This window comes from Seriola lalandi, unplaced genomic scaffold (genome assembly GCF_002814215.2).
Source record: "Seriola lalandi dorsalis isolate HSWRI2012SDOR001 ecotype SW California unplaced genomic scaffold, Sedor1 jcf7180002054832, whole genome shotgun sequence".
NCBI classification, from domain to species: Eukaryota; Metazoa; Chordata; class Actinopteri; order Carangiformes; family Carangidae; genus Seriola; species Seriola lalandi.
In genome coordinates, this window is record NW_019525385.1 from 764,915 (window position 1) to 783,756 (window position 18,842).

Consider the following 18,842-nt stretch of genomic DNA (forward strand, 5'->3'; position numbering starts at 1 on the left):
TTTGCCATATATAGACTAGTTGTGGTGGTATATAATTTATAGCACGTCTACAATAGGTCTATAGATTTGACATAGTGTATACTTCTATGACCAGTCTGACCCTCTTTGTGTAGTGGAATGTAAGACCAGTCCTGCTGGACCATAATTGCTCATTTGGATGTGAACAGTTGTTAGACAGAAACCTGCTCTTATAAAGGCTGCTCATTAAAGCTCTCCTGCAGCTTCCCTGCTGCTATACGGTACATGAATGAGATCCAGAGCTGCTGTTGACACATTTAACAATGAGGCACACATGTGAGAAAGTAGAGAGTAAGAGGGAGAAATGAGCTCCCATGAGTGTGATACTGATAATTTCCTTTATACAGACATGGGTCAGTGAGAAGGCCTGTGTGTGCTTACTGCTGCACAGCTGGCTGTTTTGTTACTACTGTGGTCACTTCAGTTCAGCCATCAGGGTGTCATAGTAGGCACCTAACAGGACAGGTCATTGCCCTCCCTTATAAACATGACAGAACTCTATGTGTTTTTTCACATGAGCACGTGGAGTGGAGCAGGAGCATTTTGTTTTTCTGATTTTGAATAACACCACTGAAAGATATGTTATTATCTGTCGTAATTCTTTCTGCCCCGAGAACCCACATTGTCCATAAAGTAGTTTCATGGTTGCATGCTTTAAGTATCCAGCTGTCGCAACAAAATAGTCTAAAGACCTAAAATGAGATTTACAAAAATTATCCCTCTCATCTCACTAGTCCCCATATTTCAAATATTCAATGTTGCATAAATTTCAAGAGACAGCTTCATAAATCCCATTTAAATGGTGAATTCAGTGATGAGAAATTATTAGTTTTCATGCTCTGCAGTCTTAATGGTAAATTGTTTCACTTGTTCAGTAAAACGTGAGATAAAAAGTACATGGAGAGAATAAGAACAGCCTTATAAAATATGCATGTGCCATGTTTTGTGTTCATCTTTGTTAAGTCATTATGCACTTGTTTAAAAGATGCTAATCTATCACATGCAATGTTTGCTCTTATATAATATTATATAAAAGTTGTGGTAACAAGGGAGTGCAATAGCATGTGAATCAGTTATCACAGAAGTCTGGAAAAATAATGAGGGTGGATTTTCTTTAAGTGGATCCACTTTACTAATCACTGTTTCCATGCTCCCTGCAGACCTCCTCCCACACTCCTGCCATCCTGCAGCCCAGAGATTATTTATTTAGCTTGGGCAAGCCGGCATCCTTCCCTTCTCCATCAGCACACCATTCTTCAGCTCTGGGCCCTCATGACCGATCCACACTGCTGTTTAGACTGTTGATTCACACTTGAACTGTAGCCTCTACATCATCTCTATGTCTGAGTAAACCTGCAAAGAAAAACTACAGCATCTTCTGCTTTTAGACAGTGCTGGGGTTTTCTGACAAATCAATAACAGTTTACTGTATGTTGTGAGGAGTTGGTGTTTATATACCTTTAAAGCTTCTCCGTCTCCCACTGTGAGAAATAATACTCAAAGAGTACTGTATGACACCTCTGCTTACACAAGTAAAAGACAGTAAGATACAGGACCTCTTTCACAGCCCAAAAAACATGCTTTGATACTTCATAACATTTCATAAGTTTGCAAGAATTGCTTGTAAATATGGTGTAACTGACTTCAAACATAAATAACCGCACTGTAACTCATCTTTATATACTATATATTTCTTTTTTTCAGTGACTTTTTGCAAGCAAGACTAATATAGGTTGTTACTTTATCACCCATTTAACACATAAAACATGAAAAACAATATCTAATAACAATGCTTTATGTTAATTTCCGTACTTTTCTACATATTTCACATTTTTAACATATTCCTCTGCCCTTGTCAGAGGAAAAGAAAACTATTTAAGGAAATTACAATGGTGGATTAATTTCAAGCATGCAGAAGTAAAGGTTCTGTGGGACACCATGGGGAAGTTAAGTTACTATCAACAAAACACAGAGGTTAATTTGGTAATTGTTAAACATTATTAAATATTTACACTGAATATCTCCTATGAGAGACTGAAAGTAGGAATGCTAAACAAATTAACTAAAGTCCAGTGTTACTCATGCTGCACAAGAGGCGTACAGACATTATTATGCATAGAGAATAAGGTGTATAGTGAAATGGTTAGTTACTACTAATATTCATGTTTTTTTCCATTCTTGCCCTTGGAAACAGCAGTTTCAAACAATAATTCTCAACACAAGCTCCAACTTCTGTGTTGCCTCTGCAGCTTTCAGTATTGTGGCCTGCAGTGGTTGGATGAACAAAGACAAAGATTTTTTCATATTTCAATTAAGAGCATGAGGTCCTGGGAAATACCTAAAAAAATGTATAAATTTCCTGAGGAAGCAACATTTCATTTAGCACAAGATGTTCATTCAAGTCATTGTTATTGTTAATCATTTATGAGGCTTCTTCATTCACTTTCATTTAATGATCAAATGTCACTTAATCCTACTAAAGTGGATTATGAGTTTTTACAGTTTGATCTTCAATTTGATTTTAATGTTAAATTAGTTTTGATACAATATTTGGAGGATTATCTCTTAATACAGGTTCAGATAACATCTTGTGCCCTTTCAACCATCTCCTTACCAAACACACACAGACACACACACACACGTCTGACTTCCTCCTCATTTTCCTATTCTGTGGCAACTTTTGGACATTGGATATCTTACAATTTCATAATTCCCTTGTAGATCAGCTGTACAGAGATGACATAACATACATGGAGCTGGATGTGTATCTTCGGCAGTGCTGGAGGAGGAGCTGAAAAATGTGGATCTTTAATTTTTCATATTTGCCTGAGGCTGGAGCGGACGCAGTCTGCCTGTCAGTGTTTCTGCTATGAGTTTCAGAGACAGCAGGAGTGATTAGCCCAGCAGCTACAAGCTGATACTCAGCAGATAATCAAGCATGCACACACACACACAGACCATAACACACAGACCACAAAACCTTGGCAAAGCCCCTGCAACCTCTGCCACCAACCTTTCAACCAGAGTGGAATTGTTCACCAGCCCTGACAGACGAGGGTATTGATCTTTCACTCCTGCACTTTGTAGTGTTTTCAACGCGAAATCAATCTAGAAACACCCGGTGAGTCTGCAACAAAGCAGTTTTTATGCATTTTATATGCAGAGTTGATGAATAGTTTATGATTAAAGATCCCATTTATTTAGATGCTGACACATTCAGATGCTTTTATATTCATGTGAAAGCAAATGAGTGTAAAGTTACTTGGGAAACCTCAAGTAAAGACCTGCAAATGGAACTGTGAGCCTGTTAACATATTGCAGTCTCCTTCTCTATTAGTGTCACAGAAATGAAGAGCAGCACAGAGAGAGACAGAGATAAAAAAGACAAAAGCCTTCCCTGTAGTTATGCTGTCATTTCAGAGGCAGCTCTGTACTCTGCTGCTCCGTTGTGCCAGTGCTGATGCTGTGGGACAGGATGTCTGAGGGATAGTGAGTTGGGGGGGTTTGGGTACTATATCCGCATTGATTGCAGTGCGGATAGTGTCATGAGCCGCACTTCTGATGGTTTCATTCACGCTCTCGTTCCATCACTTGCTATGTCTCTCCGCTCCACTCTCTCTATATTATAGGAAGCTACCGCCTGTCTCTGGCTTCGTGAGATAAGATGCCGGCCTTCACAGGTAGATGGGTTATCAAAACCCACACACAACACTGGTCCTCATAATGTCAAAGAGGCTGACAAGTGATGACATATCATTACCCCGACGTCACTTGCTTTAGATCATTCAGTTTGCCTTCAGCTGTGGTCTTCTAGACATGAGAGCGGGCAGTTAAATAAAGGGTCTTGGGTCAATCATCAGATGCGGATCAATACAAACTCCTGCATAAATTGGCATATGTCAAATACAAGTTTTGGTCTGTTCGCACAGGAGATATAAAGTCTCATAGTTCTGCTATTCAAGAGTAATCTGTCTACAAAGCTGCCAGAGTGAAGTCACTGGAAGGAAGGTTTAATTGCAGCTTCTCTATAAGCAGATATGGCTCTAACATTGTGTTGTACAGATCTATTACTTCCATCAGGCCAGCTGGAAAGGCAGATAGCAGGGAGCAGAGGGACAACAAGAGGTTACACTGGGCTTGATGTGCTGTGAGGTGTGGCAGACAGCAATGCCAACTCAGGTGGAAACACCGGCTCGATTTGTCATGGACCACACAACTCAGCACAGACGAAGATTAAATTGAACTCATCACTCATCTTCTACCTCACTCATTCACAGCTTTAATATTCCTCTGTCCTCTCTCTCTCTCGCTCTCTCTCTATCTCTCTCTCTCTCGCTTTCTTTTCTTCTGCAAATCGTTATATCATTTCCTCCCCCCTCTCCTGAAATTGTCATGTTACTGTGTAAGTGCTGTTTACATCCCCCCTGCAGGTCTGAGGGAGTCTCAGGAAAGACTGGGAAACATTTTAATTCATGTTATCACAACCCACAGCTTTTATTTGTGAGGTCCAGTACAACACTGCTGTGATGTTTTGATTTTTCTCTCTGTGGGGTGCTCGCTAATATGGACTCAATTGATATTCCTGCCTGTGCTTCATCTTAGCCTTGAACTAACCATGACCAAAATATAAAATATAAAGTACTGTAATACTTCAGAGTGTCTATTATGTAGTCTATTCATAAAGTGAATAGGTAGCCTATGTTTTATTGACGCAATGAGCCACATTTCCACATATCAGACATGCAAGTGCAACTTGATATGAACCGATTTATATACAGTATATATAAACTATAAAGTGATTAGGGTAAAAACCTAACAATCTCAAAGTAACTTGTGATTCAGCAAAGACTAACACTGCAGCAGTCTGTTGCAGTAAAAGTATCCATGCTTATTTTCTAATCATGCAATTAAACAGTTTTCCGGTGCTGATATAGTTGCATATGTCATAATTTAAACTTCCATTTAATTATTTTTTATCTATTCATTTTTTTGGCCACTTGGGCACAGCGGAAACAAGCTGTAAACACAACACTGGCACATTGTAAGTTGATGTGGTAGACTTTACAGAGCAAAATTTGCATTCATTTGGATGATGTTCACCAGCTAGTCACTCTCTTTACCTGGCTGCTGTTTGGTGCTAAGCAGACAGTGCACAGTGGAGTGTTTTTGTTTTGCTACGAGAGGAGTTAGAGTGAACAAAAACATTGAAGTTGCATGCAGAGAAATCAAAAGGATGAGTTCAAAAGCTTTGTGGTGCTAAGGGGAAGTGCAGGGTTGGTTGATAACTCTCTGTGTCTTTGTCTCTATGAATGACATTCACATTTGATCCATTGATAATGTAAAAAACATACTGACCATAGCCCCTTTAAGAGCGCACATTAGATTAGAAAGTTAGAGGCAAATAATCTACATCTACCAGAAAAAAATCAGTAAGCACTATTTTTATCAGTTTATTACTAAACAAACCACACACCTCATTATATTTAATCACAAATCACATCAAATCACAATCACATAAATCATCCTAACATGTTTCATATAATTAATGGGCATCAATATGTTTACATCTTTTATATTTTGAAAAGCAGTGAACAAATGTACATCCCATAATAATATTTATGTTTTATTCATCAACTGGAAGGATAAAGTGTGTGATTGTTTTCCTTTCGAGAAATGAAAAACAGCAATTTCTCCTCTCTAGCCTGCTCCTTCTATAAATCCCTGTACAAATGACACGTAAACTCTCTGAGTTCGTGCCAAAGCTCAGCCACAATATTGAGGAGAAAAAAGCGCTATATTATTAATAGTCTCTGGGAACACAATCCGCTATCAAAGCCTGTAGCGGTGCAGTTCTCACATAGCTTTCCCTTGCCAGCGGCAGTGGAGGTGCAGCAAGAGAATGGTACCACCTGCTTTTTTATACAGAGCATATTCCGAATATAAATTTTGTCTTAATTGGAAAAGAAAAACAACTGTGCGGGCAAAGATTAAGCGTAATCACAATAATTATTTCCCCCTGTGTGTTACTTATTTTGAGGTGAGTATGCTGTGCTGTCTAATGAATGCACCACCTAGGAGGGAATAAAAGGACATGCAAATTAACTTCAGAGATGAATCACGTTCATCGAGAGAGAATGAAAAAACATCCAGTCTGATTTGATTAATTAGCAAACTCACTCTGACTTTGAAGGAAATAACATCTTTCACGAAATTACTAATATCTGTATTAACATGGGGATCTACAGAGACATTGTCTTCATACAAGTGTATCAAGAGTTTATTCTGTGCCCTTTTTTATCTGCACATACTGCATACACTATCCTCAAGGTCTTCGGGGTCTTTGGGTTCCTGCTTTGCTGCTAATGAAACGTGTCCAAACAGTGTTAGCACCAAGCTGCAATAATTTGATTGTTGTCACTGTCGTACTGTCAGACTGGCAGTTTGGAAAATGTGTTTTGACCTTGACTCTGAGGTAGAGCAGTACTGCATTGTTTAGGCTGTATTTTGAGCAGAGCTCGTCTCCCAGCAGCTACATCTCTGTATCACATAATGGGATGATTTGTCAAGAGCACGACAGTAATCAGCCAAATGATATCAGCGGGTGCTTTAGAGTTTACAGTAAGTTTTTGGATGAGCAGTTCTCATCTCTAAGGCAAGCATTCATGCCCAGCGTGTATCCAGAAATTATGTTGATGTCATGACTGCTGTGGTTTAATTGCCATTACTAGTGTATCATGCTGAGTGTCCCTCAACGTGCCACAATCAAACACCTCAAACACATTTTCTGCTGATGATTTGGATTGGACAGTGTGGAAAACATTACCTCAAAGTTAATTTTTCTAATCAAGCCTCCTGAGCTGGTCCCAGTCCTCAGCTGCTCACAGCACTGCCAACTTTCCCATTTCCTTTCCTGTGCTCATTAAGTCGTCAGCGAAGTCAGCCACCTCCAATCTGATGTCTGGGCAATTATCAGCTTCAGTTGGGCTGTGACGTTTGACGTTGCCACGTTCAACATCGCATGGCTTTTTAGGGAGTCTGATGAGACAGCCTGACCTTTGAGGCACAACAGGAAATAATCACCATGTAACTAAGGTGACTGTCACAAACTGTGTTGAGCTCCATGTCTTAGCAAGAGAGGTCACCCTTTCCATCTGTTTCTGTTAGGTTATAGTCATTAAACAGTGAATTTAAAAGTGTGTGTACTTCCTCAAAGGAAACACTTGATACTTATTTTCTCAAAAACCTAAATAGCCTCTTAACCTAGGGGATTGACTGCACAGCTACAATTAGCCAAAAATTCCCAGTGTTTAGCTTAGGTGGGAATGGAGTGTAAAATGCTCAGCGTCAGCTCATCAATTTGAGAAATGTTCCTGTTTTGCGAAGAGGCTTATTTCTGATGCATCTGTGACTACAGGAAGGGGACCGGCCAAGTTACCTTGGCAGGAGATGATGACAATGGGGCTGTATCACGCAAACAGCATAAACAGCATACACAGCAGTCTCTCTGTGTGGGCTGTGATGCTCTTTCCATTTTAAAAGGACATTAGGGCTAATGGTAATGGTATCTTAGAGGTTTCAAAGCCTCTTTCCAGTGCTGCCCTATACACTATAGCAGCCAAAGAGCACAGTCCATTAAGAAAGCAAACAATGGATATTTTTCATAGGCCACACAGGGCACAGGGTAAACATGACTATGCCACAAGCAATTAGCAACATATCATGTTGGTTTAGCTATTAAGCAATGCAAAAAAATTCTAAATGCGAAAAAAAATACTGACAGTGTCCTTTAATAACACAAACTAACAGCCAACTAAGGAATGAAGGAAGAGGTTTTTGGAGGAAAATGGAGATAAGGAGTAAATATTTCCAGGAACCTAGACGCAGAGTCATTAACATGACCATTTGACATTCAAGCACTGATTGCTTGGAATAAAGGTTACAATGGATGCAGAAAAATGCTGTGAAAAAAGAAAGAAAAACAGTCTTTTGTATATGTGCATGTGCATTATGCTTGTGGATGAGCATGGTTTTCCATGTCGATCAGCTAAGAAGCAGTGACTCTCATGGAAACATGGAGTTTAACACCTTTCATTAGACTCTTAACATAGATGTGAGAACCTGCACTGTTTGATCTAGCCAGGGATTAGTGATGGCCACAGTCTCTTTGTGGCTCAGCAACTGCACAGAGTTGACAGGAGCTAAGTGATAAGCCTGCCATTCTGCCTACTGACTGTGAAGTCACCACTGCTAATTAGCAGTTCTGTGCTGTGCTGATGAATTTATTTAGTGTAGCCTCATTTATTTAATCGAATAAGAGTAATTCATTTGCATAGAGTTTAATTCTGTTCACTTCACAACTTTACTAACTATAGCTACTTTTGTTAGATATTACGAAAAAGCTGTTCACTTCATTATAACCAGTCAACTGTGCAGTGGATGATGTGCAATACTCACTCCAACACCTTCTTCACAGATCCATACTGCCATTGTAAAAACAGGCTGCGAGCAAAGTGTGTAAATAAACTCTGCACTGGCCGCTCCAAGAGGGTCAATAAAACGGCAAGCTGAAATGCATTTAGAGATCCTCATTGTTCATTCTGCCCCTGCGATTTGCAAGGATACCCCAGCCAATCAATACAAGGACCATTAGGCTTAACAAACCTGGTTCGTCTATAAACTGCCCACAGCCTCTGCAAAGCAACAACATGTACTCTGGGACAGCCTGCCTACCTGTAATGGCTCAGAGGCAGGTGGTTTGCACGAAGCAGGATGTAATTTTATTCTGACATACTGTATTCTGAGATTCATTTGCCATTTATTACCGAGAACATTTCACGTTTCACCTTCAGGTACACGCAGTGACGCAGATAACCCCCCAGCTACATGCAGTAATGCCTCTAATGTATGTGTGTGCATGTGCTCTGTTTATACCACACTGTTTGGAATGATTTGACATTTAACCAATGGAGTAATACATGACCATTTTTTTTTCATAATAAAAAGATATATTACAGCAGTTATTTTCTAAATTGCTGTCAATCATGTCACTCTCTGGGAACAAGCTTTGGGTGGCTGCAAGACTGAGATATGGAACTTGAAAGAAACAGGACAAAACCTAATAGACGAGGCACAGCCTTATGCAGTGCGGTGACATAGGGGACATCAAGATTTGACATTAAAAAAATAAGAGCTCCTGTGTTTAAAAAGCCCTACTGTAAATAAGAATTCAATGATCAAATGTTACTACTCTTACTGACAGCAGAAACACACACCTTGGGAAAATGAGTATACTGTTTATTTTTATTCAATCGTTATTGAAGTTTGTCTTATTCTGTTACAATGGTGTTTTGTAATGTAATCAGCCACTTAAAGCTATTGTTCCTGCTTGTTATGCATGACAATGCCTATTCACTGTAAATATTTTGCTTATATCTTACGTAAACAACATGTCTGTATGATTGCTACCGCTATTAAAAGTATGTCTGCAGCAGACAGTTTGCTTTTAAAATAGCAGGAGAGCATAGAAGTGAAGCACAACACGGAAAATATTCTTATATAAAACTCCACATAAGACCATTTTTCTGTGTTCACACACATAGACGTGAGCAGGAACACACTGAGAAATCCTGCAACACACAATTTTGTTTCACCACTTAATTGCCTTACTTAGCCTCACTGCTTTTGTAATGGGTAATTGGTTGTCATGACAAACACTCAGTCTATTCATAGCTCAGAGGCTTGTGCAAAAACCCCTCTGCAAAAACGTTTGAAGACAGAGAAGATGTAGAAGATTTCTGATGGAAGCTTTTCACGACTCCAAAAGATGAATGATGAAATAAAATGATAGCCTATTATTTCTCTTTTCCCCAAGTAATCTGTCAGCCTGATCTAGGGAGACTCCTCAGGTTAAAATGGACCTCACCTTTTGGTTACATACAAGAAACCAGTCTGACAAAGAGCCCTAACAGTATACTCTTGTATTAAGTGGGGACTAAAGCGTTCTCTCTTTCTCTGCTGAGAGAATCTAAAAAGCTCTATCGATCTTTATATACTGAAAGAAGAAAAAGAAAATGAGCAATAATACAGTGTCACAAATACAGTGTTTCATTTGTGTGTCATTAGTGTCATTAGTGTAAAGCTGATATGATGCCAACACACCGGAAAGCTTGACTGTACTGGGATTTCAACAGTTTTTTCTGTGAGGTGTAGATGATGTCAAGACATGTGATCATCAAACACAGCAGACAGCATTCTCCAAGACCTCCAGCCATGTGTTACCTAAACACATGCATTATTTATGTTACAAGGAAATGAATAGAGAAGACTATGAGCTATCTGTGACCTCCAAGTCACAATCATACAACTAAAGGGAATGAATAGAGGAGGTCTTTTGCTGACAGCCATCAGCTACGGCTTCATCGCTTTCAGTTTGCTAAACAAGGTTAGCAGATATGCTCAAAATAGACCTTTTCAAAGCTTTGTGAGACCCAGACATGCTTGTAGGATAACATGTTCATATCTAATGTGATTTCTTTTACAAAGCTCAGAAAATACATTGCTTTATGTTACAGGAAAATATTCATTGGCTTGAGGTTAAAGAGAGGGTGATGAACAGTTTTTCAGTCTTCTAGATATTTGGCAGTTGCTTAATGACATCAAGATTTGGTGAGGCAAAAATGTAAAAATCTTTTTTTTAACTTTTGATGCTCACACTGTATCGCAAACACCAAACTGTGTAACCCAGCAGGTGTGTATAGACCACTGGCTTTTATTATGCACTATTCAAATGCATTTGAATTTAAATCCAGAAATGTGATCTTAAACGATCAAAACCTTTTAAAAGACCAATTTGTAAGTTTTGCTATTGCTACATGGCCAACATTAACAGACAGTTAATTACCAGTTTAGAAGAAACGTTGCATGACTATTATTTGACCTGCCAAGAGCTGGCTCAGTGGTGGAAGGAAACACTAATGTTAACTTTTGTTATGCTTCTATTATTTCTTTTCCTCTACTGAAGTTAGCATGCTATCCAGCTAGTCCTGGTCCAGGGCTGTCTTGTCACTTTCTGTTGGTGAATCACTGTAGTGTCCAGTCTGCCCTGAAGAAGTCATGCTGCTTAGAGGGTGTATTGTAACCTCTTGTATAATAATAATATATATAATATAAATGTAAAAATGGCAAGACAACTGTTAATGCTAACATTGGCTATGTGGCAATAGCAAAACTTAAAAATGGCTCCTTTAAGGATACCACTTGGCTAACAACATGGTTATCAGTAAAGCAGGTCTATTTGTTTCATCCAAACCAGCAAATGAATTACTGACTAGATAAACCTTAATCCTTTAATGACTGGATGATTTCTTTTTCGACCTAGTTTTACTTTACATACACTATCATTTTATTATATGGACTAGCCACTTACTGGACCTTTAATTATGTATTAATCCAAAATACATTTATCAAACTAGTCTCAGTATTAGTTCTCTTATTTTTCATTTGTTAAAAATTACAGGCTAATGGCTGCACCTAATTTCCTCATGGCACCATTCATTTCCCGTCTTTTTCTTTCAGCTTCATGACCTTAGACTTGAACATGAACATCATTAGTAAAATAGAGATAATTACATAAAGCATCTCTTGAATCATTGTTGAAGGTCCTCTACACTGCTAACCCCGCAAACACACACACACACACACACACACACACACAATTACCTTTCCCTGAATCTTTTTGGTAACCACGGTGATGGGCAAAACAGAGAGTGAGAAAAAAGAATGTAAGGAAGTTGGTCCCCTTGGATAGGGAAGCTTGCAAGAAGGAGTTTATACAGGTATGACAGAAATGTAGGTGACTGCTGAGACAAGGGAGAGAAGTAGAACAGCATGAAAAGTATCAATTCCAATCTCACTTCCACTCAGGAACTCTTTCAGACGGCTTTCTCTACTTTACCCCCACTGAGGTCACACACACACACACTTCTCAGCAGACATTTAGAGACTTCTCATTGGACGGAGTATACACTCAACAAGCACTTTAGGAACACCTGTACACTTGCTTATTCATGCAATTATCCAATCAACCAATCATTTGGCAGCAGTGCAGCGCATTAAAATCATAGAGGTACAGGCCAGGAGCTTCAGTTAATGTCCATATCAAACAGCAGATTTTGGGGGTGGGATGTGTGTGTGTGATCTCAGTGATTGTTGGTGCCAGACAGGCTGGTTTGAGTATTTATGAAACTGTTGATCTCCTGGGATTTTCACATAGTCTCTAGAATTTTTACTCAGAATGGAGCCAAAAGCAAAAACCGCTCCAGTGAGCAGCAGTTCTGGAGACAGAAATGCTTGTTGATGAGAGAGCTCAGAAGAGAATGACCAGACTGGTTGGGGCTGACAAAAACGCTTCAGTAACTCAGATAACCACTCTTTACAACTGTGGTAAGCAGAAAAGCATCTCAGTATGCACAACACGTCAAACCTTGATGCTAGGCCTTAAGACCATGGTGGGTTCCATTCCCGTTGGCAAAGAAAAGAAATTTGAGGCTGTAGTGGACACAGGCTAAACAAAACAGGACAGCTGAAGACTGGAAAAATGTATCCTGGTCTGATGAATCTGGATTTCTACTGATGCACGCAGATGGTATAGGGTCAGAATTTGGCCTCAACAGCATGAATCCATGGACTCAACCTGCCTTCTCTGCTGTTGGTGGTGTGATGCTGTAGAGAATGTTTTCTTGGCACACGTTGGGCCCCTTAATACCAATCAATCATGGTTTGAATGCCATAGCATTAAAGCATATCTCTTTATGGCCACAGTTTACCATTTTCTAATGGCAACCTCCAACAACCGGTTTTTATGAATTCCTCACTCACCAGATCTGAATCCAGTAAAACATCTTAGGAATGTGGACAAACAGAAGATTTACAGCATGAATGTGCAGCTGACAAATCTGCAGAAATGATTTGATGCAATCATGTCAACATGGACCATAATCTCAGAGGAATGCAGAGGGAGACCCTACCCAGTATTAGTATGGTCTTCGTAATAAAGTGCTTACAGGTGTATGTGCTTTGATTAGCTGAAAATGTGATTGTGGAGTGAAACAAATGGACTTACTATGATGAGTGACTAAGGCTATTTCACTATATTTCATTTAGCAATTGTCTGTTTTTCTCCAAAATGCAGGTTTCAATGCCTCCTCAAATGTCTTTTTTTTCCTCTACCAGAATAGAGCTGTAACCCTCAAGTAAGAGATATAATGGAGTGCTGAGCTGTTTGGAGGGTTGAACACACTAGAAATGAAATCAATGGTTTCTTTGTGTGGTTGTGTGACAGAGAAAATGGGTGGAATTACACTTGCTTGTGCAATTATATGAGTCAGAGATATAAAACAGACACACATAGACAGAGAACAAGAGAGTGAGCTGCAAACACTGAAAGTGAAAGAATATTGTTGAAGTTGCACTTTCTTCTCGATTAATCACTTTTCTTTTTCACCTTATCCTTGAATTATGGCAGAAATACACGAGACACGGCCAGTCGGTGGTTGCGCAATCTTGATCCAAAACTAGGCTGACAAATCTTCGAAAATACATATAAGATATTAATCAAGTGAGAAGGACACCGCCGATCCTCAGGCTACGGCGGTGATTGATTTGTGCTGACTGATTGATTGATTTAGTTCAAACAAGTAGTGAGTTGGCATTTACTGACACTCTTGAAGAAAATCTGTGCTGACAAACCCTATCATTCAAGCACCTTTAAGACACTACCGATTAAGTCAGTTGCCGCAGACACACACACACTCATGCATGCTCAGGCCCTCGTCACGCATACATACATAAGGCACAGAAGTCTTCCATCCCTCTAGAGGATAACACATTAAGTTTTCTGTCTATCATCATCCTGAGTGAATACTTTCTCTCGGGGGGACAAAGCCCCTTGTTTGCCCATGGACAGAAATTAGCTGTTTCATCAAAAACCGTCACACTGAGTCATTCCATGTTCAATATGACCAATATTATTGCTCTTCAAGTGTTCCTCCGACTTCACTCTTTTTTTTTTTCAGTCTCACAACAATTTTGCTCAATCTAAGTTTATATAGATTTTCAGAGCCAGACAAGACAGAGATATTTTTCCATCAAAGTGCTCTGGAGTGTTTTGTTTCTCCAGGAACCTCTCTCCCACAATTGAAATGATCTTTTGCTGATTATAATTTCTTCTCCCTTTTTATAATGGCCTTGAATGTAAAAAAATAAATCTGCTGCAGTTGTTGGTTGTTCAGATTAAGAGCTGTTAGACTACATTTGTTTAACAGTATCACGGCTTGTTGCATCACACATACATGCCAGACATGAGTTTTTTGGGATGTAAAAAAAAAGTCATGTTTCCCAAGTCTAAAATGTCACACTCAGATGCTAACCAGACCTGAGGCTGTTGATTTCCCAGCTGCACAGGGTGCTGTGCTGCCGGGGGGAAGAGGTGTGGGTGTGACACCGGATGGAAAAAAAAAAAAAATGCGTCTGCTGTAGCCTGCATTTGGCAGCTGCTCCTTTAAGCTCACACACAAACATGCACGCACATCAATCTCTTCTGTCACACTATCCCTGCTTGTCACCATGGTAACACCCTAAAGCTACAGCTGTCTGATGGAAGATTGACTTTAGACAGGAGTAACTTGCTGTGAATTGTGAATTTTGGCCTACATATTGGCATAGGCACATACACACATGAAAAGGTGAAAAGGTGATGAGTGTTTCATCCCTTTGAGACAATTGTAATGGTGGTATTTATTCTGAATAATGCTATTCATTTGCCATTTATTCTGAACTGATTCTTATCTTCTCTTCTCTTGTGATCCCCTGCTTTAACAAACCCCCTTAGACATGTGCCAGGTATGTCTTTCCTGAGCAGCAGTTTGTGGTAGATGTCCACATTTGAAACAGGTTTGTATTGATCTGGGCTGAAAATGGGACAGGAGATTGATCGTAATGTGTGGCAGACCTATTTCCTAAACTCGTAAGCCTGCCTTTCTAAGAATGCCTCAGGTCAGACAGAGAAATAAACTAATGAAAATTACCTTTTTGCAATGAACTTAAAAAATCATTGCATGAAGCAGTCATGTAAGCAACTTCCTGAAATAGCAGAGAAATGGAATGGAAGCTCTGAAGAACATTAGCTAAATTATCAAGTCTTCCTTTATCCAAATGAAAGGTCTTTGGGTTTGATAATCCCCTGTTCTAAATGGAGAACATTTGATTGAGATGTTGTATTCACTACTATCTCTGTATCTGGCTGGGTGCTGCGATGCATAAAGAACAGATACTGACGATTCACAACCAATCAAAGAGAGATTCAAATCATTCCGTGGAAAGAGCGTTAACTATGACAGTACGTCAGGCCATGTTTATTCATAACAGTGTGTGTGTGTGTGTGTGTGTGTGTGCGTGCGTGCGTGCGTGCATGCGTGTGGGTGTTTGGGTGTGTGTGTGGGTGTGAGACAAACAGAGACACAGACATAGGGTGAAATGATAATCTCATATCTCATATAATTTTAGACTTTGATAAACAGAAATACACTGGACCTATGCGTGGTATGCATGCAATAATGTAATAACACTTAATTGAAAATAACATAAACATGAAGTAAATTCATCACAATTAAAATCAAAGCTTCAAAGGTCATATTACACTAAGAGGTGAGCTGTTAAGAAGGTCTGGCCTGGAACACTTTGATATACTTCAAAGCAACTGAGCTTTGAGCAAAACCGCAGGTGCAAAAATAAAGCTAAATTATTACCATTCAATTAATTGCCATCTCCTATTTTCATATACAGAGGAAATAAGCATCATCACTTAATAAAAAACACTTTAAGCAATTTGTTTTGTAGATTGCTGTCATTTTAGTTTGATGAATGTTTAAGAAATAGCAATGTCAAAGAACTGACAGAGAGACACGAGTCATTAGTCTGGTTGGAAAAAAAAACCTCATCACTTCTAAGCTTCCTTGCAGATGAAGTCCCACATAAAAAAAAAAGGAAAAGGTGTGTCTCAGCTTTTTTTTTATGTATGAGTGTTTTACCAGTGTTGCTGTAGTCACTAGAGTTACTAAGTTATCTCATTTATCATAGATTCATCTCATTCCTGCTGCGCAATATATCACCATAACTCACCTGTATAAAAACCCCTCATCAGATTTATCGCAGTTAGTTCAGAAGGGTTTGTATAGCACAGTTAGTGTCTCCATGTGTTTTAGAATGAGTGTCGAAGAGAACAGCGCTATGGGCACATTTGTTGGCTACAAAATTAAAAAAAGAAAAACGATAATGTGTTAGCATGACTTGTTATTGTAATTGTGGTATTGAATGGATTTCATAAGCAAATGTGCTATTGTGCGATTATTTCCCTTGAAGATTGCATTCATTTAAAAAAATTTGCCTGCTGTTTTAGAATTAATCATAAACTTGCTGTGTGAAATGCAGATGGTTTGTGGTGTAACAAAAAAGTTTCTAACAGCATCAAGAAACTTTGATTCTGCAATCAAAGGCTAAAAAGGCTATAACATTGAATTTGATGATATAGTTACAACAGGAGAGTCGATATGTCTGCAGATATGTAAATACAACTGCAATTACCAATCATGAAAAGTCAAAGTATTGATCTGGGAAACAAATTCCTACCTTTTCAAATAATCAACATTCTGGATTGATGTGAGAAAAAGGTTTATTAAGCAAAGTGGCCTGTAAAGACAAAGCAAAGGCAGATAGGACTAGCTCAGTCAACAGTAGGGGTGTCAGACTGCGGACTTTGAGGGACTGAATGTGTCCCAGGTTTTCATTCCAGCTGGAGACAACACCACAGGATGTAATGGCACATCGTCTGGCACGCCGGCTCAATAGAAGAACAGTCTATTCTTCTTTATAAAAGCCAGAGTTACTAAGAGCAAGATTTGAGAAGAAAGAGGCTTCAGTCTGTTATGCTTTAATCACAGTAGAAGTCCATGCCCTGAAAGAAAGGCAAAAAACAAAATGCTAAATAAAATGAGATACTGTAAGTGTTGACCACCACCTATTACTCCAAAACAAGGAAAAGAGAATGAATAAAAAATATGTCCTATAAAATGGATGAAAATACTCACAGTTGTGGGAATCTTAACTGTGTCTTGTGTAAACTTGTGGGTCTCCTTCAGCACAGTTGCAGGGAAGTATCCAATGATGCCCATCTGGTCCACATACCGCTCGCTGTAAACCTGCCAGTGAAAATAACATGGCCTCTCTGAGATATTAACAGGCATCACATTGTATATGCTGTAAGCATTTAACCTTCCTTACTAAAATAAACACGATTTAAATGCTTGTTCATTTGAGATACAATGAAATATTAACCAAAGACCAGAAAGTTCACATTTTTTTGTCCCAGCTGCTGCACATCCTCTGTGCGTTTAGTAACTGATTGCAGGTGTACAGTGCTACACTGCTAAATAACACGTAACAAAAATATGCACATACACTTCCAGACCAGAAGACTCCAGCGCCCCCCTCTGGTACGAGTTTAGAATACACGTAAACCATCTGACCCTTCTTGATGTTGATGAATCTGCAGTCAGGAGCAATGAAGTCATCCAAGGCTGTGGCCATGGAGAGAACATCTGATCAAGCACAGAAAAAAAAAGAGAAAAGGAAAAGCATACAATGAAAAACCTGAATATTTTAAGAGTTAACAAACACATTGCATTTTATTGCATGATTTTAATACATAATGCATTTCAGGACACATTGCATGCTCTCTCATGCTTCTCTTTCATGTTGTGACTTACGTGAGCATTCTGCATCTCCACAAATCTTGTTGTCTGCTAACTTATCCATGATGACGGCCCTCGCAGTCTGGTGCAGTAGTCCCACACAGAGGAGGATCACCAGTGGATAACTCATGCTGGCCAAAAGAGTAGAACCAAGGGAGTGTTGTGTGTGTTCGTGTGGATGTGAATGTGGACGTTTGATGGAACTTAAGGCTGTAAAAATCCCAAAACACTCAGCCAGGACTGAATGGGCTGAGCCCCTGCATCAGAGGTCGGCTGGCCAATCAGTGTTGAGTCTCTTTCTGGAACTATTCATTTCCCCACAAGGGAGTTGACTGACTTTTCTTTTTTTTTAACTACTCAAATCTTAGTCTCTCTGCGGGAACAAGCAGTCACAGTTCATGTGAGCTGTGTCTTGAGCTCTGTAAACTTCATGTGTACAAACACAACATGGTGTTCTTTCAACAGGTCTTTGAGTGAGTCGCATATTTTTGGACAGACTAAAAAGTCCTGTGGAATAAGCAGTGTAATAACTTCCAACATATTTTATGTAACTACAAATATAATCTATAGATCGTTTTGTGTAAAAGTGCAACTAATCTAAAATAACTGGAAAATGTTGTGCTGACTTACATTCAGCTCTGATGATCCTCTCATGTCACTCTAAGGGCTTGAGATAAAATATATGTCAAACTAAATAATTTAAATAGAAAAATTAGAAAATTGCAGACATAAAGATTTAAAAATAAACAAGCCCAGGTTTATACAGATTACAAGAAATCCCTTTGTACAGGATGTTGGGAAGTACACTACTTGAACATGAAGAGCATAAGAATGATACCACCATTAACGACACATATGTGAATAACACGAGGAGCAAATGTAATGGAATGAAGTTTGCTGGTGACAACTGTTTCCCCTTGAAATCTAGCTTAGATCTGACTTTAACACATTTGCAAAACAAAGAGTCTTGAATAAACATTTGCATAATAAAATGGAACCAAACTTAGTCTAAGTAACATT

At 39.1% G+C, this 18,842-nt stretch overlaps 1 protein-coding gene across 1 annotated transcript; it reads right to left on the bottom strand.

Moving 5' to 3' along the window:
• Positions 1-16,726: 16,726 nt before the first annotated feature.
• LOC111670036 (otoraplin) lies at positions 16,727-17,989 on the bottom strand. Its single transcript, XM_023426581.2, has 4 exons — positions 17,838-17,989; positions 17,530-17,669; positions 17,160-17,270; positions 16,727-17,026 (listed from the first exon to the last, which is right to left on the bottom strand). Exons 1-4 carry the CDS (start codon positions 17,950-17,952, stop codon positions 17,003-17,005), a joined length of 390 nt encoding a protein of 129 aa, XP_023282349.1. The 5' UTR covers positions 17,953-17,989; the 3' UTR covers positions 16,727-17,002.
• Between the last annotated feature and the right edge of the window lie 853 nt (positions 17,990-18,842).